This window comes from Rhinolophus sinicus, chromosome 5, assembly GCF_057876585.1.
Source record: "Rhinolophus sinicus isolate RSI-liver-muscle chromosome 5, RSI-T2T, whole genome shotgun sequence".
NCBI classification, from domain to species: domain Eukaryota; kingdom Metazoa; phylum Chordata; class Mammalia; order Chiroptera; family Rhinolophidae; genus Rhinolophus; species Rhinolophus sinicus.
Window position 1 is genome coordinate 11499142 of NC_142505.1, and position 23585 is coordinate 11522726.

At 38.8% G+C, this 23585-nt stretch overlaps 1 protein-coding gene across 3 annotated transcripts in view; it reads left to right on the forward strand.

The window, feature by feature from the left end:
• The window catches only part of ULK4 (unc-51 like kinase 4), a 406057-nt gene that overhangs the window by 29362 nt on the left and 353110 nt on the right, over positions 1 to 23585 (forward strand). For all 3 annotated transcript variants that reach the window (XR_016021270.1, XM_088798237.1, XM_088798238.1), the window contains exons 13-17: positions 10569 to 10673; positions 13005 to 13065; positions 14426 to 14607; positions 15499 to 15545; positions 21261 to 21339. Coding sequence is in view for 2 of the 3 variants with exons in the window: in XM_088798237.1 (XP_088654363.1) it covers positions 10569 to 10673; positions 13005 to 13065; positions 14426 to 14607; positions 15499 to 15545; positions 21261 to 21339 (474 nt within the window). In the remaining variant the exon portion in view is untranslated. The remainder of the gene's footprint in view (positions 1 to 10568; positions 10674 to 13004; positions 13066 to 14425; positions 14608 to 15498; positions 15546 to 21260; positions 21340 to 23585) is intronic.

Sequence of the window (23585 nt, forward strand, 5' to 3'; positions counted from 1 at the left end):
TGGACCGTGGGAAGCTTATTTCTGCGTTGAAATGAAATGTAAACGGGTTATAATAAAATCTCACTCTGCTAATAATTGTTTGGTTATATGGGAGGTAGAAAATCAGTGTAAAAGTAAAAAATACATTCTGAAATATGGTAGATGTTGAATCTCTTCTGGGAGATAGTTACTGCCAGAGCTGTCTAAGTATATGTAATCATTTTATTGAAAATATTTAAGCAGTAGTTATATAAGTACTGTAAGGAAGTTTGTCATATATATGTGTATATATATATGTATATATAGATATGTATAATTATTATTATTATTTTTAAGGAGGGCACAACTCGCAGTGGCCCATGTGGGGATCGAACCACCAACCTTGGTGTTATTAGCACCACACTCTAACCAACTGAGCTAACCGGCCAACCGTTTTATAACTTTTTTTTTTTTTTTTTTTTTATTTATTTATTTATTTATTTATTTATTTATTTATTTTTTTATTAATTAGTTTCAGGTGCACAAGACAAAGCAAAACTTAGACATTTATCATTTATATCCCTCACACTGTGTGAACCCCCCTCCCCCCATCCACTATCCCTCTGTACGTTCCCAAAACCTCTCACCTTCCCCTTATCCCCACCCCCCTGCCCATCTAGCAACCCTCAGTTTTTCCTCCATTTTTCCAAAACTGTTTCTGATTAGTTCATTCACTTATTCTTTTCTTTAGATTCCACATATAAGTGAGATCATATGGTATTTGTCTTTCTCTTTCTGACTTATTTCACTTAACATAATGTTCTCTAGGTCCATCCATGTTGTTGCAAATGGTAAGATTTCTTTCTTCTTTATGGCTGCGTAATACTCCATTGTATAAATGTACCACAGTTTCTTAATCCAGTCATCTACTGATGGGCATTTCGGTTGTTTCCAGGTCTTGGCTATTGTATATAGTGCTGCAATAAACATAGGAGTGCATAAAGATTTTTGAATTGGAGTTTTGGATTTCTCCGGATAGATACCTAGGAGTGGGATTGCTGGATCATAAGGTAGTTCCATTTTCAGATTTTTGAGATATCTCCAAACTGTTTTCCATAGTGGCTGCACCAATCTGCATTCCCACCAACAGTGCACCAGCGTTCCCTTTTCTCCGCATCCACGCCAGCACTTGTTGTTTGTTGATTTATTGATGATAGCCATCCTGACTGGGGTGAGGTGGTATCTCATTGTGGTTTTTATTTGCATTTCTCTAATGGTTAGTGAGGTTGAACATTTCTTCATATGTCTGTTTGCCATCTGTGTGTCCTTTTTAGAAAAATGTCTCTTCATGTCCTCTGCCCATTTTTTAATTGGGTTGTTTGTTTTTTTGGAGTTGAGTTGAGTGAGTTTTTTATAAATTTGTGATATTAACCCCTTATCAGATATATCATTGGCAAATATCTTTTCCCAATCAGTAGGATCCCTTTTTGTTTTATTGATGGTTTCCTTTGCTGTGAAAAAGCTTTTTAGTTTGATGTAATCCCACATGTTTATTTTTCCTCTTACTTCCCTCGCGCGAGGGGATATATCAGTAAAAATCTTACTCCGGGTAATGTCTGTGAAGTTTCTTCCTATATTTTCTTCTAGGAATTTTATGGTTTCAGATCTTACATTTAAATCTTTAAGCCATTTTGAATTTATTTTTGTATGTGGTGTAAGGAGGTGATCCAGCTTCATCTTTTTGCATGTGTCTGTCCAAGTTTCCCAGCACCATTTATTGAATAGACTGTCTTTACCCCACCGTACATTCTTGCTTCCATTGTCATAGATTAAGTGGCCATATAGGCATGGATTTATTTCTGGACTCTCTATTCTGTTCCATTGATCTATGGGTCTGTTTTTATGCCAGTACCATGCTGTTTTGATTACTGTAGCCTTGTAGTATAATTTGAAGTCAGGTATTGTTATACCTCCCACTTTGTTCTTATTTCTCAAGATTGTTGAAGATATCCGGGGTCTTTTGTTATCCCATATAAATTTTAGGATTATATGTTCTATTTCTGTGAAAAATGTCGTTGGTAGTTTGATAGGAATTGCGTTGAATATATATATTGCCTTAGGCAGTATGGACATTTTAACTATATTAATTCTTCCTATCCATGAACATGGTATGTGTTTCCATCTATTTGTATCTTCTTTCATTTCTTTCTTCAGTGTCTTATAATTTTCTGAGTACAGATCTTTTACTTCTTTGGTTAAATTTATTCCCAGGTATTTTATAGTCTTTGGAGCAATTGTAACCGGAATTGCTTTTTTAATTTCTCCTTCTGATGTTTTATTATTGGTATATACAAATGCAACTGATTTCTGAATATTAATTTTGTATCCTGCTACTTTACTAAATTCATCTATCAGCTCTAATAGTTTCTTGGTGGAGTCTTTAGGGTTCTCTAAATATAGTATCATATCATCTGCATATAATGACAGTTTTACTTCCTCCTTACCGATTTGGATGCCTTTTATTTCTTTTTCTTGTCTGATTGCTGTGGCTAGAACTTCCAGCACTATGTTGAATAGAAGTGGAGAAAGTGGGCAGCCTTGCCTTGTTCCTGATTTTAAGGGGAATGGTTTTAGTTTTTCCCCATTGAGTATGATGTTAGCTGTGGGTCTATCATATATAGCCTTTATTATGTTGAGATATGATCCCTCTATTCCCACTTTCTTAAGGGTTTTTATCATGAATGGCTGCTGAATTTTATCAAATGCTTTTTCTGCATCAATTGATATGATCATATGATTTTTATTTTTCATTTTGTTAATGTGGTGTATCACATTAATTGATTTGCGGATGTTGAACCACCCTTGCATACCAGGGATGAATCCCACTTGATCATGGTGTATAATCTTTTTAATATATTGCTGAATTCTGTTTGCTAGTATTTTGTTGAGGATTTTTGCATCTATGTTCATTAGCGATATCGGCCTGTAGTTTTCTTTTTTTGTGGTGTCTTTGTCTGATTTTGGGATCAGGGTGATAGTGGCTTCGTAAAAAGTGTTTGGGAGTCTTCCCTCCCTCTGGATTTTTTGGAAGAGTTTGAGGAGAATAGGTGACAATTCTTTTTGGAACGCTCTGTAAAATTCACCTGTAAAGCCATCTGGTCCAGGGCTTTTGTTTGTTGGGAGATTGTTGATTACTGATTCAATTTCCTTGGTGGTAATCAGTCTATTCAGGTTTTCTGTCTCCTCTTGAGTTAGCCTTGGGAGGTTGTATGCATCTAGGAAATTGTCCATTTCTTCCAGGTTGTCAAATTTGTTGGCATACAGTTGCTCATAGAAATTTCTTAGGATTTTTTGTATCTCTGCAGTGTCTGTTGTCACTTCTCCTCTTTCATTACTGATTTTATTAATTTGGGTCCTCTCTCTCTTTTTTTTAATGAGTCTGGCTAAAGGTTTGTCAATTTTGTTTATCTTCTCTAAGAACCAACTCTTGGATTCATTGATCTTTTGTATTGTTTTTCTGGTTTCTATTTCATTTATTTCCGCTCTGATCTTTATTATCTCCTTCCTTGTACTCCCTTTGGGCTTATTTTGTTGTTCTTTTTCCAGATCCCTTAAGTGTGAAGATAAACTGTTGATTAGTGATGTTTCTTGTTTCTTTAGGTAGGCCTGCAGTGCTATGAACTTCCCTCTTAGGACTGCTTTCGCTGCATCCCATAGATTTTGGGTCGTTGTATTTTCATTTTCGTTTGTCTCGAGATATCTTTTGATTTCTTCCTTGATCTCCTGTTTGACCCATTCATTGTTTAGTAACATATTATTCAGCCTCCATGAATTTGTGTGTCTTCCAGTCTTTTTCCTGTAGTTCATTTCTAATTTCATAGCACTGTGGTCAGAGAAGACAATTGGTATGATTTCAATTTTCTTAAATTTATCCAGACTTGCTTTGTGGCCTAACATATGGTCTATCTTGGAGAATGTTCCATGTGCGCTTGAGAAGAACGTGTATTCTGCAGCATTGGGGTGGAATGCTCTGAAAATATCGGTTAAATCCAAGTGGTCCAATGTGTCATTTAAGGCTGTTGTTTCCGTATTGATTTTCTGTCTGGAAGACCTGTCCCTTGTTGTCAGAGGTGTGTTGAAGTCCCCTACTATGATAGTGTTACTGTTGATCTCCATCTTTATGTCAGTCAATATCTGTTTTATATATTTAGGTGCTCCTATGTTGGGTGCATAGATGTTTACTAGGGTTATATCCTCTTGTCGAATTGACCCCTTTATTATTATATAGTGTCCATCTTTGTCTTTTAATATTTTCTTCATTTTAAAGTCTATTTTGTCAGAGATAAGTATTGCAACTCCAGCTTTTTTCTCATTTCCATTTGCATGGAATATCTTACTCCAACCCTTCACTTTTAGCCTGTGTGTGTCTTTTGATCTGAGGTGAGTCTCTTGTATACAGCATATACAAGGGTCTTGCTTTCTTATCCATTCAGCCACCCTATGTCTCTTGATTGGAGCATTTAAACCATTTACATTTAAAGTGATTATTGATAAGTACATAGTTATTGCCATTTTTAAATTTGTGGATAAGTTGTTTTCGTCTTTCTTCTATTTACAGAAGTCCTTTTAGTATTTCTTGCAATGCTGGCTTGGTGGTAATGAATTCCTTTAGCTTATTCTTTTCTGGGAAGCTCTTTATCTCCCCGTCGATTTTAAATGATAGCCTTGCTGGATAAAGCAACCTAGGTTGTAGGCCTTTGTTTTCCATCACTTTGAGTATCTCCTGCCACTCCCTCCTGGCCTTCAATGTTTCTGCAGAAAAGTCATTTGATAGTCTTATGGGAGTTCCCTTGTATGTAACCCTCTGTCTTTCTCTTGCTGCTTTTAGGATTCTCTCTTTGTCTTTAATCTTTGCCATTTTAGCTATAATGTGTCTTGGAGTGGACCTGTTTGGGTTTATCCTGGTTGGAACTCTCTGCACTTCCTGGACTTGTATGTTGGTTTCCTTCATCAGGTTAGGGAAATTTTCAGACATTATTACTTCAAATATGTTCTCAATCCCTTGTTTCTTCTCTTCACCTTCTGGTATTCCTATGATGCGCATGTTGTTGCGCTTGATGTTATCCCATAGGTCTCTTAAACCATCTTCATTGTTTTTTATTCTTTTTTCTTTCTGTTGTTCTGTTTGGGTGATCTCTGCTAACTTGTCTTCTAAGTCGCTGATTCGATCCTCTGCTTCATCTAACCTGCTGTTAATTCCTTCAAGTGAGTTCTTTATTTCGGTAACTGTGTTCTTTAGTTCTAACTGGTTGTTCGTTATGATTTCTACATCCTTCTTGATGTCCTCTCTAAGTTCCTTAAACATTCTTATCATCAGAATTCTGAACTCTGTCTCTGACAGTTTGGTTACCTCTGCTTCATTTAGTTCCATTTCTGAAGGTTTCTTCTGTTCTTTTATTTGGGATATGTTTCTTTGTTTCCTCATTCTGGCTGACTCTCTGTGTTTGCTTCGATGTATTAGATAGGTGCCCTGGAGTTCTTAGTTCTTGCTGGATTAGTATATAATAAATGTCCTTTATATTTGACTTGCACTACTTCGTTCTCCTCCCCTGCGTGTGCTCTAAAAGTGACTCTTGTGTTGTGTATATTGTCCTGTTAAAGAAGATCCTTAATTGCTTTTCGCTTGTGAGTAGGTGGAGTTAACTCCTAGGCTGACTAGTTGTGAGACTTGGCTTTGCCCACGCAGGGTATTCTGCTGCGTGAGGATTGACCGCTTAGATGTGGTTTGCCCTTTGGCCTCTATGTGCCTGTAAAGAATCCCCTCTGAGTGTGTCACTTGTAGGTCAAACCCGGTAGTACTCTGGCTTGGCCTGGAGTTGGCCGCTGGGTATGTTGAATCTTGTGCCTCTTAAGCTGGGCACTGGTAGGGCAATTACAGAACAAAGCAAATCACCAAGCACAACAATAACAACAAGGAAAAAGTCAAATACATTCACATGTAAAAAAACAATCGACAACCCCCACTCGACATAGGCAAAGATGTCAGAAATATAAAGACAAATCAAAACAGAACAAAACAAAAAAAAAACAGCGCCAGTTGTGGCTTAAGCCCACCAAGTAATCTCCAGTTTGTTCTCAGCTATAGCACAGAGTCCCCACTCGACACAGGCAAAGATGTCAAAAATATAAAGACAAATCAAAACAGAACAAAACAAGCAAACAAACAAACAAACAAACAAAAACCACAGCGCCAGTCGTGGCTTAAGCCCACCAAGTGATCTCCAGGTTGTTCTCTGCTATAGCATAGAGTCCCCACTCGACACAGGCAAAGATGTCAAAAATATAAAGACAAATCAAAACAGAAAGAAAAGAAAAGAAAAGAAAAAAAAAAAAAAAAAAAAAAAAAAAAAAAAAAAAAGACAGCGCCAGTTGTGGCTTAAGCCCACCAAGTAATCTCCAAGTTGTTCTCTGCTGTAGCACAGAATCCCCACTCGACACAGGCAAAGATGTCAAAAATATAAAGACAAATCAACACAGAACAAAAACAAACAAACAAACAAACAACAAACAAACAAACAAACAAAAAACACAGCGCCAGTTGTGGCTTAAGCCCACCAAGTAATCTCCAAGTTGTTCTCTGCTGTAGCACAGAATCCCCACTCGACACAGGCAAAGATGTCAAAAATATAAAGACAAATCAAAACAGAAAGAAAAGAAAAGAAAAAAAAAAAAAAAAAGACAGCGCCAGTTGTGGCTTAAGCCCACCAAGTAATCTCCAAGTTGTTCTCTGCTGTAGCACAGAATCCCCACTCGACACAGGCAAAGATGTCAAAAATATAAAGACAAATCAACACAGAACAAAAACAAACAAACAAACAAACAACAAACAAACAAACAAACAAAAAACACAGCGCCAGTTGTGGCTTAAGCCCACCAAGTAATCTCCAAGTTGTTCTCTGCTGTAGCACAGAATCCCCACTCGACACAGGCAAAGATGTCAAAAATATAAAGACAAATCAAAACAGAAAGAAAAGAAAAGAAAAAAAAAAGAAAAAAAAAAAAAAAAAAAAAAAAGACAGCGCCAGTTGTGGCTTAAGCCCACCAAGTAATCTCCAAGTTGTTCTCTGCTGTAGCACAGAATCCCCACTCGACACAGGCAAAGATGTCAAAAATATAAAGACAAATCAACACAGAACAAAAACAAACAAACAAACAAACAACAAACAAACAAACAAACAAAAAACACAGCGCCAGTTGTGGCTTAAGCCCACCAAGTAATCTCCAAGTTGTTCTCTGCTGTAGCACAGAATCCCCACTCGACACAGGCAAAGATGTCAAAAATATAAAGACAAATCAAAACAGAAAGAAAAGGAAAAGAAAAAAAAAAAAAAAAAAAAGAAAAAAAAAAAGACAGCGCCAGTTGTGGCTTAAGCCCACCAAGTAATCCCCTGCGTATTGTGCAGGTAGAGCCGGTCACCTGATGCCCAGAGTGACTCTGAGGCTGCAGCTTTAGATGCGTGGGGCTGAGGGGTCTGGACAGTAGGTTTTACAAAGTCAGTGCAGTTTCTGCCCTTGCCGGCACATATGCACACCGAGAATAGCACCACCAGCCCTGTGTCCAGCTCTCCTGAGTCTTAGGGCACCTCTTCCCTGTGTGTGTGTGTGGCCGGCAGGGAATTCCTCAGCTGTTGAAAGCTGAGTGCTGTATATACCACTTACTGCTGATCCCTGGGAGTGCCTCCGCCGATGTAATTGCCACGCCCTAGGCAGGCCAGAAAGGGTGGGGGCTGGGGATGGAAAGAGGGGTCTTCTCTTTCCCAGCCCAGCTGTGTCACACCCCACCCACAGGCCAGAAACGGTGGTATCTGGGGGTGGATGAGTCTTCTGTCTCCTAGTCCAGGGCAAACCACACTCTTCTCAGCCTCTTCCCTGGACCAAAGCCAGCGGCCAGTCTTCCCTTAGCCCAAACCCCAAGGCTCCTCTGTAATCTGACACTGCTCTTCAGATCAGGAGCCAGTTTAAGTCTCTGGAAGGGTGGGGGTAGGATTGGAAGAGCGGGGGGAGGGGCCCAGGTATGGAGTTTAATAGTCTCAAATGCTAGATATCCTCCCTCTGCGGGAGGGAGAGGTCTGCTGTGGGACGCAAAGTAGAGTCCGGCACTTGGCTTTTGTGTTCTCTCTTTTTTCCTGGGAACCCCTGCGTCTCTGCAGCTGGGGATGTGTTTGCCCCGCTCTAGGCTGGCTAGAAAGGGTGGGGGCTGGGGATGGAAGGAGGGGTCTTCTCTTTCCCAGCCCCGCTGTCTTAACACTCTTCCCGCAGGCCAGAAAAGGTGGTGGCTGGGGGCGGAAGATTCCCAGCTCCTAGCCTCCTCCCTGGGCCCGCCTGTCTTCCCGGAGCCGGGGCTCCAAGGCGCCTCTGTAATCTGCCGCTGCTCCTTAGTGCAGGGGCTAGATCAAGTCTCTAGAAAGGCGGGGGTAGGGTCAGAAGAGCGGGGGAAGGTGCCCAGGCACGGAGTCTGTGTTCCTTGTCCGGCCCAAGGACCAACTGAGGTTATTAGCTGAAGTTAATGCTGGATATGCTGCCCCTGCAGCGGGAGAGGACCGCTGTGGGACGCAGGGCAAAACGCCCACCTCGTGGCTTCCGGGCTCTCCTCCGTCCTGGGATATCCTGCGTATCTGTAGCCGTGGGTGTGGGCTGGAATTTCACAGGCACAGGTGCGGAGCAGATTTCCACAACCCGAGGGTGGGGGCCGAATTTCTACCGCCACAGGTGTGGACCGCGATCCCAACCCGCGTCCCCACCGCCGCCGCAGGTGCGGCGTGTCTCCGCTCCGCTCCCTTCCTTCTTCCCCTGCTCGCCCAATTTTTCCCCACCTGCAAGAAATCCCTGCGCGAGTCTCTTCGCTGTTCTGCGTGATGAGCAGAGTCCTTTGATGGGTTATAAGCTTCCCGTTTCTGATAAGATCCGACGGAGAACTCAAAAAGTGCGCCCCGCTGCCGCCATTGCTATGACGTCACTCCCGTTTTATAACTTTTTAATGATACTTTTTAAATTCAATTATAAATATTATATAATAAGTAGAAAACTTGGAAAATGTAGAAGTGGACAAAGAAAGTAATAAACTACTTATAATTACTCAATCACTGATTATATTTTAATATCTCTACTTTTGATTCTATATATATAAATATACATGTTCATTTTCGAACAAGGGAACAAAATTTTATAGCTTAATATTTTTCATTTAGTAAATGAGATCTCACTGCAATTTTTTGAAAACTTAATGTATTCCTGAGCATTTTGTTTAAATTTTGCTATTGTGAATGGGATATTTGATTCTTATAGCCTATTTGTGTATGCATTCAGTTTATAGGATATTAATCTTTACATATAAATTTTGTAACTGGTCTACCTTACTAATTCTTATATGATTTTAAGAATTTTTCAGTTGATTCATTTTTGGCTTTTCTTTCAAGTCTTTCTGTCTTGAAAGTTCACGTTCTTAAATGTGTTCTTAAAAAATATTTTACCAAGTACCTCCTTACTTATTCTTAATGTGTTTTTTGTATGATTGTCTTTTAAGTTGCAAAAGGATGGTCTTGGTTTTCAGGAATTTTATTAGCTAATCTGTTTCTTTATCCATGTCCCACCTCAGTTATGGATAATTTATTTTCCTTATTTTTTTACATCACTGTTTCGCTTTTCTGTTTTATTCAGGTTTTCAGTTTGCTGATCGTGTTTCAATGGAAATTTTTGTTTTTAATTTTTCATTGGGGAATGCTAGGGAACAGTGTGGTTTTCCTGGGCCCATCAGCTCCATGTCCAGTCGCTGTTTTCAATCTTTAGTTGCAGGGGGTGCAGCTCACCATCCTGTGCGGGAATTGAACTGGCAATCTTGTTAAGAGCTCGCGCTCTAACCAACTGAGCCATCTGGCCGCCCTCTCAATTGAAGTTCTTAAAGTCTAACTCTTCTTTGTTGTCTGACGTGAAATACTAAGGCATAGCAACGGGAATAAAAGTTCTTAAGTAGAGCACAAAGAAACATCTCAAGGGAATAACTGATGGCAAACATCTAGTTACTCATTTTCATCGTGTATCAACTCGACTTTCACTAGGTTTTATAAAGATGTAGATGTTTAACACTTACGGAACAGGTTAGTACTTTAGCCTGAAATTTTTCATGCTGTAATTTTAACTTTATATTGAATGTTCTGCATAGCAGAATTAAATTGATTAGTGGTTGGTGGATGAAAGATTCAAAATCATGGTGGTAATTGCAAAACCACCTTGCCTCCTCATAGTGTAGAACATTTCACTATAGAAGATCTGTTTTCCAGTCCAAACCAGGCTTTGTGGTAAACATGAGCAACTCAGTTACTTTCTCTGAGCTTTTTGTTTTTCGTCTGTAAAAATGGGAATGATGACATATACGATGTAGGATTTTTGTGAAGATCAAATGAAACTATCTGTGAAAGTGTTTTGAATAGCAACCGAGGTAGGTTACTGTAGGTGACCGTTTTCAGTGGTGTCTTACTCAGCATCTTACTAGCTCAGTCTTTTAAAGCTTTTCGTTCGTTACAGAAACAGTCTAATTTTTGTTCTTGTTTCAGGGAACAAGTGAACACCTGAGTCAGCAGGACCTGGAATCCCGCATGAGAGAGCTTATCTACACAGACTCAGATCTTGTCGTCACCTCCATTATTGACAACCCGAAGGTGAGGAAAGACACACTAACCACTGAGGCCGGAAGTTTGGGTGATTTCTTCATTCCCGTTCCTCTTGTGGTCTGCTTTTATTTCGTTCATGCCCCATGTCTACATTTCTAACTCCCACCCTGTCTGTCACCCTGGCCTCTTCTGGCTGCCTTTCTGCTTCACTGAGTGGTGAGTTTTCTTCCTCTTCTGCACCACCTCTGCTGCCCATCCGTCCAGCGGGCTGAGGAATGGCTACTGACTCTTCCAGCTCAGACCTTAGTCCTCGATTCCTTGATTTCTCCACACGTACTTAACGTGGATCACTCCAAATATTCTGGACGCTGATGTGCTACAGAGGCAGCTGTCAGTGAGCGTCACCCACCAGCTTGGCTGGGTGGGCAGATTAACAGACATCATACCATTTCATAGGTTATCAGGACTGCAGGGTAGGCAGTGGGAGATATTGGGCACTTGGGGAGTCATGGAGCACAGTGCACTTCTACCTGGTGTGATTTTTGTTCTGTCTTTTGGAATGTACTACTGTATTACTAGGATATGAATACTCGCCTTAAAAAAACAAATTTCTCTGTCCCTCTGTTTTCTATTGATTTCCAGTCTCCAGCATACATTCCCCTACCATCTATTCTGTATTTTATTTTTTCTTCTTTTTTAATGTCTTTTTCAGTATTAATTTATGACAGTTTCCTCTCATCTCATTGGGGAGCATTATTATAGTTTAGAATAATTGGGTTCTTGGATGCTTGTTTATTTACTAGAAAGACAACATTTAGCATAGATTACCCAGCTATTTTTCACAGTGGAGCCATTTCTTTTTATGGGTTCATATATCTGGCAAAGGAACTATATATTATGCCAAACTGAATGTGTTTTGGGGCATTTTCCCATTGGACTTTCTAGAACAATTGGTGATATGTTTTGACCATATTCTGTCTCTATTTCTTTATTTCATTCTATAACCACATTTTGTTGTTTCTGGGAAAACTTAAAAGTCAGTAGCAGTTTATTTTTTTATTTTGTTTAATGTTCTTATTTTGAACTGATATACCAAAAAAGTTAAATATACCTTTACCCACTTTCTTTTAATGCTAACACCTTACAGGATCATAGTTTGGTTAGCAAAGCCTAATGTTGGTACAGTGCTATTAACTAAACTACCAGACTTGTTTGAATTTTACCCCTTGTGCCACTGAGTCTTGTTTTCATTCTAGGGTCCCACATTTCAGTTTGTTATTATGTCTCCTTACTCTCATATCTGTCCTTGTCTTTCATGGCCTTGTGGTAATTTCTCAGTCTTTCCTTGGCTTACATGACCGTGACACTTTGAAGTGGTCAGGCATTGTGTACACTAGTCAGGTATTTTGTTGGATGTCCCTTAATTTGCGATTGTCTAAGAGTTTCTCATGATGAGGATGAGGTTCTGCATTTCTGGCGTGAATACTACCAGCAAAGGTTTTAAAAAAATGCTCTCTAGATTTTGCGGAAGTTAGACATAGAAATGATGGTTGAATTTTTTTGTGTATTAAAAACCTGAAGATGAAGTACCCCAGCTGTTCCCATTACATGTGAATCCAATTACACGTTTTCTTCTCTTTCCTCAAAAACAAAAACCAAAACACATGTGCTTTACCATTCAGGCTGTCACAGCTTCCTGGAATGGTGTTTTCTTTAATTCAACCATCAAATTCTAACCATTCTTTAAGACCTCAGTCCACCATCTGCCTCTTCCGTAAACCCTGTCCTGACCACATCAGCATAAAGTGCTTGCTGCATTCTCTAGTATTAAAAAAAGAAAATTCTCTTGTGAAATGTAATGGTTTGTCTGTAATTATGTGCTGCCTGTTTCGCACTGTTACTTACATCTTTTGTTTTTTTTATTGTTTAACAAATGTTTTATTAATGGGATGTTTGTCATACTGTCAGATCCCATCCTCTGACAGCAGGATCATGTCTTTTATATCTTTGTATCCCCCTTAACCCTTACTTAATATCGTACCTCACTCTCGCAGGTACCTAACACATGTTTTGTTGAATGACTGAATTTTTAACCTAGAGGTAAATTAGCTTACAAGTAAGCCAAGACAGGGTGACTCTTTTTCCATGAAGCTTTATTCTATGGCAACTATCACTTGAAATTATTTTATTTTTATAAGTTGTTACCCACATTTGTTTACTTTAATCTGAAAGGGCACCACTGAATTCTTATTCTTTTGGTGACAAATCTTACAGCACTCTTTTTTTGTCCTCATTGATTTATAATCTGATATAGGAGGTGAATCAGGAGACTGATGTCTGTCTCAAAAGGTTTTGTTTTTTTTTTGTTTTTAACTGCAGATCATGAAACAACCACCAATTAAATTTGATTCAAAAATATTGCATCTACCAGCACATTCAGGTAGGATCCTGAAAGGTAAATCGAACACATGGACACTTTACAGATAGGTACAAATATGACATTTAATAGCAAATGGAATATTTTACTCACGAGAAGCTAAATTTCTGTGTCCTTGCTAACTGACTTTTTCTTGGGGCAATGTTATGTCAATTATAAACAACCTGTGATGCCTTGGTGCCAGCCTTTGACCTCACTCAGCTGAGCCTGGGCTGCCCTGTGCTCTTGTGGGTGGGAGAGTTCTGTAAAGCCGGGTGAGTTTCCCTGTAAGTGGGTGGGCCCTTCTCCTGCCCTTCCCCTTGTAGAGCCAGTTGAATTTCCAACATTTATGGTGCTCCTCTGGATGCAGAGGGTTGGAGACCACAATGAAGAATCGAGAATCTATTCGTTGGAACCGGGGCAGTTGAGAATGGCGCCAGATGGTTTACGTTTGTGGGGATGGTGTGGGGATGGAGATGCTTCCAGGAAGACTGTTATATTTCCTTTTGCCTAATGAAAAATCTTATTTAGGGTGAACATCAGAAATGTTTTTATACATTAAATTTGATGTATGTTGTTTGATAAAGCTGTTAAGCTAATTTGGAAAAATTTCGTCATAGCTATAGTAGAATCTATGATTTGAAATCAAATCAAAGTAAATTAAAAAATAAACTATATTCAAATTTGAATAAACAATGCCAAGTAGAACCACTGTTTATGAAAACCTAGAGGATTAATATATTGAAATAATTTTCTTTCCCTTTTCCCCTTGACTTTGAGTCATTTTACAAAATTCTATAATATTAGCAAATTACCATTACAGTTTATTTTGTTTAAAGATACAGGTCAGCTGAAACCATGTTAACTTTGGATGGCATCGCTTTTCCTAGGTTTTTCCTTTTGTTTGCATAGGGTTTTGGAGGAAGGACTCCCAGATGATTTCAGCTACAATATTAACCTGGTTATGCTTAATAGTAATTTCATTGGAAACTTTTAACAAATAACATGTTTGGCTTTTCCAACATTTTAAGGCTAAATGACTTTATTTGCACAGAGACTCTTTTGTTTTAGTACAGTTTTATTTAACTTTACATTTTGTTTTCAGTTGCAGGATAACTCTCCTTTAAGCATCTGCTTTCTTTTTTTAAGCATATTTCTTTATTGATATACTTGAAAAGTCTCCACAGGTAGAAAAAGCGATGAGTATAGAAGTAAATAAAAATAGTGTCAACCTTGGAGCATTTGGGTTTTGGCATTGTGGTCATGATTTTTTTGTTCTCATCTTAGCTATTGAAATTCTATGTTCCATTTGATTTCTCCTGTAGTATTTCCAATAATCCTTTTTCACATGAGACCCACTGTTAATATTTTATTTTCTCTTCAGTGGATAAGTTAGTATTACTGAAAGACCAGGAGTGGAATGACTTTTTACAACAAGTGTGCTCACAGATCGACTCCACCGAAAAGACCATGGGGGCCTCGCGCGCCAAGCTGAACCTCTTTTGCTATTTGTGCGTGGTGGCTGGACACAGGGAGATGGCCACCAGGCTCCTGCATTCCCCTCTGGTAGGTAGTTAGGTTGTGACGTACAGACTCCTTTCATGGTCCTTCCAGCATATTTTCTGCACTTGTATATATTTATGTAACTTGTATATATTTCTGTAACTTGTATATATTTATAGAGATTAAAACAAGTGCTAAAATATTACATTGATTGAATTACCATGAAAATTTAATAATAAGATTATAGGTTTGCCCAAATTGTCCTCTGTTTAATCCTTAGGTCTAAAAGCAGTTGAGTAGGCAGTAATTTTCAACTTCTTTTGTAGTATCCTGGCTTGCATTTTATGTTAACTTGGAATCACTGTAAAAACAAAAGACATTTTTCGTATCTGTAATCATAAGACAGAGATCTTTTCATCAGTGAGTGGAATGAGCTGCCCATGTGGAATAGGGGCTCCTCTGTTGGGTCACCTGGTAAACACCAGAGTTTCTGAAGGAGACACATGGAGCCTCTAAGACTTTTCCCCCCGGTAATATTTGTCAGACTCTCTTGGTTCATCAGTAAAACCATGGGAGTTTGGCAGGGCTTTTGAAGTCCTCCCTAGAAAGGAGTTACAGGTCCGACGTGTTGCCCTCGTGGGCCCTAATTTGGGTACTGGCTTGAAAATTTAAGTCATTTGCTTTCAGGATAGTGGTAAGGTTACTTTTTTGGTACTTGGTATGTGATTGTGGGATGAGGGGTGGCACATTTAGGGAATAGGAAACTGCAAGTACAGTTCTTAGATTTTACTTTTGTCTTATTCATATATCCAGTGCTTTTGTATTTTTGTAAATAATTATCTCCTTGGTGCAGGATTCACGTTTCGCTTGTACATGTATCTGATTTGTTAACTTAGTGGTCACTTTCTGAATTGTTTCACGAATGAAATGTGCATCTTAAATTTTTTATTCTAGTTTCAATTACTGATCCAGCATTTGCGAATAGCTCCAAACTGGGATATGTAAGTAACATTTATATTTTAATAATTTATTCTTTATTATTTTATGAAGTAATTACAGCGTACACACTTATCAAAAGCACATAGTCCTAAACACGTAATCATAAAATATTCTGAAGTAATGATGACTGAATCATAGAGGCAGTTTCTATAGGCATCCATTTGTAAACTTAAAGAAGACTTCAAAATAGTCCTCATCCTAATATGAATGTAATTCTAGGATTATATAACGTATGTAACTGTTTCTCTTCTTGAGTATGCTGTATCAAATACTTTATCCTTGATCCCTGTGTTTTAATTTAGTTATATTTCCTAAGGAGTTTTCCCTTGCCACTGTACCTTTCCCTTACGTACTGCATAGCTCCCTTAAGATATTAGTTAAAAACCTAATGGGATTATGATCTGTATGCTCTTGATGGAAGGATGTGTACTTGCTTAGGGAGGCAGCATCCGTGATGAAAAGCATAATAGATATTTAGAAGGCTCTGGGCTCTGGTTGCCTTTGACTTGGCCAGATGATGACCTCTTCCTGAGTCTCAGCTTCCTGGGGAGTCGGTGTGGGATGATGAAATTGCATAGGCTTTGGATTCAGACAGACCTGGATGTGGGTCATAGATCCGTCCCCTGGACAAATTGCTCTAACTGCTTAGCCTCAGTTTCCTCATCTGGAAAACGGGGAGAGGGTATCTACTGCAATAGATTTTTGGTAATAAACTTTGAGTGAGATAAGTATATGAAGTACCTTGCACAGTGCTTGGTCCTTCTTACTGGGTGCTTAGTACATGTTGGGGGTGTGGAAGTCATAGTTATTATCAAGCCTGCTCATCTTATACCTGAGGTGCCAAAAAACTGTATACACCTGACTTGTACTCATCTTTTGTTATCAGTATATATTGAGTATTACAGTTTTAATAGTTTTTTCTTTCTTAAAATGTGTATACATTTTTTTGGCTCCCTCTGTATTATTGTTAGGAGAAGCCCATGAAACCATGAAGATGAAGGGGTTTTATGAAACGTGGTAGTGGTAGGATATTAATTACTCTTCCAGGCTAGCAAACTATGGGGGAATAAGAGGTGTTCAAAGATGCTTTTTTTGATTATTATACATTTTCTAATGTTACTTTCCCAAGGTAAAATCTGGCATTACAAAATAGGATTTTCAGGTAATTTTTGAGCAGTCGAAACTTTGAGAAGATTTGTTGTATGCTCATTAAAAAGAAACCAAGGAAACAACCCTTCAGCTAAAGCTTTAATTATGTCCTTGAATGGGGTGCCCTCTGCTGACTTTTAAAAATTAACATTCTTAAATCTTTCCAAGTGCTGTTTTAAAAACTTTTTAAAAAAATTTTTAAATTGAAGATTAATGGTAAAGCAGTTTTGAGGAAAATGAGTAAGGTAGACAAGTCCTCTGCTTGGGTCCTTCTTTTGCTCTCTCTTCCTCCACGCCAGCACCTCTTCCAGCGAGGCCTTCTCTGACCAGGTCATATCACTCTGATAGCTGGGGATAATCACTGTTGAAGTAGATGTTTATTTCTTAGCTATATTAATATAACATGATATACTTTTAGTTTCTCTTCCCCTCCTAATGTATTTATGTATTTTTAATGTCATTAATTATTTGTCTGTGATACTTTTTTAAGGTTTGCTTTTATAAAAGGCATACCTTTTAAAAGGTATGCTGTGGTGCTCGCTTCGGCAGCACATATACTAAAAGGTATGCTATGAATGTCTGATCATTTTATTAATATTTACACTGTTCCCTAGTTTGTGATAGTAAATATTGTAAAAAGTTGAATGATGAACATTTTTGTACTTAAATCTTTGTGTCTATCTCATTTCTTTTTCTTCTTAGGGAAGATTTATGGAATTAGAACGAATGGATAAAAGGCAATAAATATTTTTGTGATTCCAGTTAAATTGATAAAATGCTGTTAAATTCCTGTTAAATTGATAAAATTAGAAACATTGTGTCAGCATGCAGTCCCAATCAGTGTGTATAAAAATACCCTTTAGCGAGAACTTCCAACAGTGGATATTCATCAGACTTTATAACCTTTGCCAATCAACTTCGTTGAGGTATAATTCACATATAATGTATAAATTTTAATTTTATTGTGGTAAAATATGCATAATATAAAATTTACCATGTTAGACATTTTTAAGTCTACAATTCAGTGGCATTAAGTATATTCACAATATGTGCAACTCTCACCACTATCAGTTTCCAGAACTTTTTCATCATCCCAGACAGAAGCTTTAGCCATTAAACAGTAACTACTCATTTCTCCTCCTGGTAACCTCTATTCTCCTTTTTCTCTCTGAATTTGCCTGTTCTAGGTAGCTAATGTAAGTGGGATCATACAATATTTGTTCTCTTGTGTCTGGTTTACTTCATTTAGCTTAATGTTTTCAAAGTTAATCCATGCTGTAGCATGTATCAGAATTTCATTTCTTCTTGAGGCTGAATAATACTCCATATATGTAAATGCAGAATTTTGTTTATCTTTTCATCTGTTGATGGACAGTTGGGTTGCTTCTACCTTTAGACTGTTGCAAATAATGCTGCTATGAACATTGGTGTACAAGTATCTGTTCAAGTCCTTGCTTTCAGTTCTTCTTGGTGTTCACCCTGGAGTGCAATTGCTAGATTTTAGGGTAATCCTATGTTCAGCTTCTTGAGGAACTATCGTACTGTTTTCCACAGCAGGTACACCATTTTGTATTTCTACCAGCAATGCATGAGGATTCCAATTTTTCTGTATCCTCCCAACACTTTTGTTTTCTTTCTTTTTGATACCTGTCCTAATGGGTGTGAAGTGGCATCTCATAGTTTTGATTTACATTTCACTGTGACTAGTAATATTTAAGCATCTTTTCAAGTGCTTATTGGCCATTTGCATATATTTGAAGAACTATCAGTTCAAATCTTTTGCACATTTTAATTGGGTGGTTTTATATTGTTGATTTGTAGGAGTTCTTTATATGTCCCAGATATTAACTTCTTATCAGACACATGGTTGACAAGTATTTTCTCTCCTTCTGTGGATTGTCTCTTCACTCTGTTCTTTGATGCATATACGTTTCACATTTTGATGAGGATTTTGTACATAGGCCGTGAAGTCATTTGGGAACAAAGACAGTTTTATTTTTTCCTTCCCAATCTGTATACCTTTTATTTTTTCCTTGTCTTATTGCACAAGCTAGAAACTTCCAGTATGATGTTGAAAAAGAGTGATAAGAGGTGAAATTCTTGCACTGTATCTGATGTTAGTGAGAAAGCTTTGACTTTTCTCACCTTTCAGTATGATGTTAGCTGTAGGTATTTTGTAGTGTTTATCAAGTTAAAAATTTCCTCTCCATTTCTAGTTTACTGAGAGTGTTTATCATGAAGGGTGTTGGATTTTGTCAAGTGCTTTTTTCTGCCTCTATTGATATGATCATGTGATTTTTCTTTTTTGGCCTATTGATGATAGAAATTCACTTTTTAAAACTGAAATTTAGTGATTTTTAATCACAAATTTATACAACCATCACCACTGTCTAATTCTAGAACATTTTCATCACCTGGTGAAACCCTGTATCCATTGCCTCCTCCCTTCAGTAAACACATGAAGAAGTAACTAACTTTTCAGGTCTGCTCTGTCTCATATGGTAGCCAATTGCCATATGTGGTTATTTAAATTTAAAATTGAAACCAATTCCAAATAAAAATTAAAAAATCATCTATTTAGTTCTTCACTTGCGCCAGCCATATGTTAAATGCTCAATATAATCACATGCGTTTGGTGGATACTGTATTGAATGATGCAGACATGGAACGTATCTGCCATTGCACGAGAGTTTATTGGCCAGTGCAGCTTTAAACGTGGTCATAGATACGGGGATGGTGCTAAGGTACAGCATAACAGGTCACTGGGGGCACCTGAAATAATGGCATTTAAGAAGAAACCTGAGGGCGGCTGGGTGGCTCAGCTGGTTAGAGTGCGAACTCTGAACAACAAGGTTGCTGGTTCTATTCCCACATGGGATGGTGGGCTGTGCCCTCTGCAACTAAGAAAACGGCGACTGGACTTGGAGCTGAGCTGCGCCCTCCACAACTAGATTGAAGGACAATGACTTGGAGCTGATGGGCCCTGGGAAAACACACTATTCTCCAATATTCCCCAATTAAAAAAGAAAAAAAAGGAAGAAGAAACCTGAATTATGAGAAGGAGCCAGTTTTGTAAGGGCATTGTATAAAGGGTATAGTTGTATTTAAATATTTGGTATATACACTGAAAAATACTGTTATTATTACTTTAAATAGTTTACAATTTAAAACTATAAGAGCTTTTAGGTAGTGTGTTTTCTCTTGTTCTGGTAAGAATTGTTTTTGGTGAGATTGGGGAAAATATTTAATCAGTGTGTCATGATACATTTTTATTTTAGTTGACTATTTGATTTTTTAGATTGGAAAAATGATTCAGTGCTTTATGAGTATTTTGGGGTTGTCATCCAACTGAGATAAGTTTTGTCTTGCATTTTGTAATTCACTAGTGAGTTTTTTGGTAATAAGCATTTGCTTTGCTCTATCACTGAAAAGACTTAGAAGTTAATTCACTGTGCCTTTCAATTGCACACATGTGGAAGTTGAAGCACAGGTGACTTGGCTGTGGTCACATAAGTGGGCAGTGGCAGAGCTGTGACTGGAAGCTTTTACTTGTAACCTTTGGTCCAGTGTTCCACTAAGTCTTTTTCAAAAAGATCACTTTTTAAAGTATAATCTTTTTATGCAGAAGCAGGATGCTCATCATGAAAATGCCTAGGACTTCTTTGTATGTTAAGAGATTTGAATGGGCAACTGAAAAAGTGTTGAAATCTGTAAGAATTATTTCTGCATGTCAGAGATCTGACAACACAAACAACTCCTTGTTGTTCTTCTCTGAGTCTGATTTGTTTCCCTCCAGCGGGGTCCTGGGTGGTTATTTTAAGAACCTGAAAAGTAGAGGTTCTCTGGCTGGTGAACACACTGATCAGCTCAGAGAACATGCGAGCAGCACTAGATAAAAGAGTGTGTTTTTCATCAACTCACACGCTTAATTATTTTTTTTCCAATTAAAAATTTTTTCTCAAGATAATGTTTTGTATGAAATAAACTTTTTTCAAATCACTTGAAGTGCTATTTAATCATGTATCCACTGTATTTTCTGCTGGATAATGAAACAGAAACACCTCACTAAAACTGGTACTTATTAAAGTAGAACAATGTATGTAAGACTTATTGAAAACTTTCTATTAAACTGAATATATACATATATGTTTAACTGCTGTGATATTACTTATTATATATAAAATCATTGGTCTGCTCACATTTAAAACAGACCTTTCACCCAATACCTCTGTACTCAGAAATAAAAGGGTTAATTACTATGTCCTTCTCTCTGGTTAAGGCCTTTTGAAAGTTTTATTTTCCATTTTACTATTGAAGCACAACTTATTAAATTTTTGTCTTTATTACAAATGGGACTGAAGAAGGCATGGCTGTTCATGTCTCCCTGAATAAAGAGGGAAAATTTCTCTGGGCTCAATACATGGGGGAGTATACGAGTATGCTCACCCAGTCACGTACCATTTTTATCTCCTGTTAATGCCCATAATTACTTAATGTAACTAATCCGGGGGTTGGTTTCCTCAGTCCTTGACTCTCCTCTTCAAATACTATTTTCTCTCTATTTACAGACGGGCTAAGGTTGCTCGCGTGATTGGCTTACTGGCCTCGCACACAGCTGAGCTCCAAGAAAATACACCTGTTATTGAGGTAATTCCATTTATTACTGAAATGTTCTGAATGACAAAAAAGATTGTTCTTCATTTCATAATTTAGAATATGTGGCTTTCATTGACCTTCACTTAAATTCTCTTTGCGGGATTATGGCAATTGTTACAAAGCAATAACCTCAGTAGACCTTCAGGCTTAAATGCAGTTGATCACGTACAACACATTCTGTTATTAAAGGTGGTACGGTAGAGTTACAAGGCTTGTGGGCTCTATTCATTATTTCAGTTATTTTTGAGTAAGGCTTGTTTTGTTACTAGTTTTCTTATCTACCCAACCTTTTATTAAAATTGGTGTATTTACTAGGTGAAACATAGCTCAAATTAAAATACTTTTAGCTGTTCACCTTGAATTCAGTGTTTTTATCCTTGCCACTTGTCAGTTATTTCTGACAATGATCTCGCTATGGAAGGTCATGCAGGCTCTAAAGATATTTCCTGCTATCAGTAATTTCTTTGCAATACGGATACCGGGAAGCCTTTCTTAGTTAACCAGTAATTCCAAGTCCCACAGAGTGAATGCCACCATTGTACTGCCGTTTTGAGTGTCCTTGAACCCGAAAAACTACATTCTGTCCACCCTGTTGATGTATATTACACTTGCTTGGTAATAGATTTTTTTTTTCCTTGGAGTAGGAGCGTCTCAAGTGTCAAAATAGGTGAGAAGAACCAGGACTTTCGGTGGGAAAGGCAAGAAGTCCTGAAGGAAGGAGAGAGTAGTAAGAAGAGGGGATTTTGTAGACCCAGAACCTGGCGGTGTGGTATTTGGGGCTGGAAGAGGAATTGTTTAGCCAAGAACTATCCAGTAGAACTTTCTGCAGCGGTGGGAAATGTCCTGTATCTGTGCTGTCCAGCACGTAGCCAGGGGCTGGGGTGGTGTCCCAGGCAGCCCAGCCGGGGTGGACAGTCACCAGAGTGGCAAAATTAAAAAGCCATACGGTCCTAAATGTTGGGGAGAGTGCTGAGCAGAAAGATGCCCTGTGCTGCTCGGGGGGAAGTCAGTGGGCACAGCCCCTCTGGAAGGGTGCTTGGCCGGGTCTCCTAAAGCTGAGCTCATCCAGCTGTGAACGAGCGTCCATTACCCTGTGATCCAACATACTAAATGACGTGTGCACGAATATCTATTACCAGTGTTATTCATAATAGCCCCAAATTCGAATCAACAAAAAGAATGTGTCCCCAACAGTAGAATGGATGACGTGTGGCCCATTCCCCCAATGGACTACCAAGTCGCATTGCTCATGATGAACTGCTTACCGTGTTGGCCAAGAAGCCTGAATGAACCTCATGGTCACAGACAGTGTCCGAGGCGTCAGTAAGACATTGCCTGGGACACTGATCCACGTGCTCAGCGATGTTCTGGGGCTGTGACGGTTCTTGTTTAGGGGTCAGCTCCCCCTGGTACCAGGCAGTAGGAGGGGGCCGTGTATGTAGGTGGAAGTTAGGGCAGGTCTGGAGATGCAGGGTGCCTGGTGGCGTAGAGCCAGGGGAGACAGGCCAGACAGAGGTCACGGCCAGAGCTGAGAGGCCCCATGGGGTCCCTGTGCTTAGTCAGGACTGGGCTGTGCTGCTGTCCTAGGTGCTCCTGCAGGTCTGGGCAGGAGGCATCGCAGCAACTGGGGACCCGTCAGTGACCCTGGGCGGTGTGCTCAGCTCACCCCACTCATGCCTGTGCTCTGATCCCCTGGCAATTGCTGGTGCTACTGCCGCCGAACTGCTCTCCACCCTGTGCTCACTCAGGTCGAAGTTTCGGGCCAGTACTTCCCTCTGCTCAGAGACGGGGTGCTTCTCAAAGTACTTCCCAACTCCCACTACTGTCCCTTATGAAACACTGCTGTCCTGACGCGGCCTCCATTGAAGGGGGGGTGGCTATTAATTCCTGAGGTTCTTGTAGCCTTCATTCCCCAGGCACTGTTCCCTTTCTGGATGTTTGCCAATGTTTCATTAAATTGAAATGAAACTTGGGAAAAAGAATACATATTTCATTAAAAAAGCAATAGTGTATATTTAGCTATCGGGGAGGCTATTTTAAATTAAGCACACTATATTGTGAACTGAGTGGGATAATGAGGAGTTCACAGAATAATTTAAAACTGCCAGGTGTTAGTTCCTTTGTGATACCATCTTTTTTTATTCAATTGGTTGTGACTTTTATTCATGGCAGCAGCCACTAGAGGTCACTCAAACACTGGAAACCAAGTTTTTCAAGTTTAAGAATTTTTCTTTCAA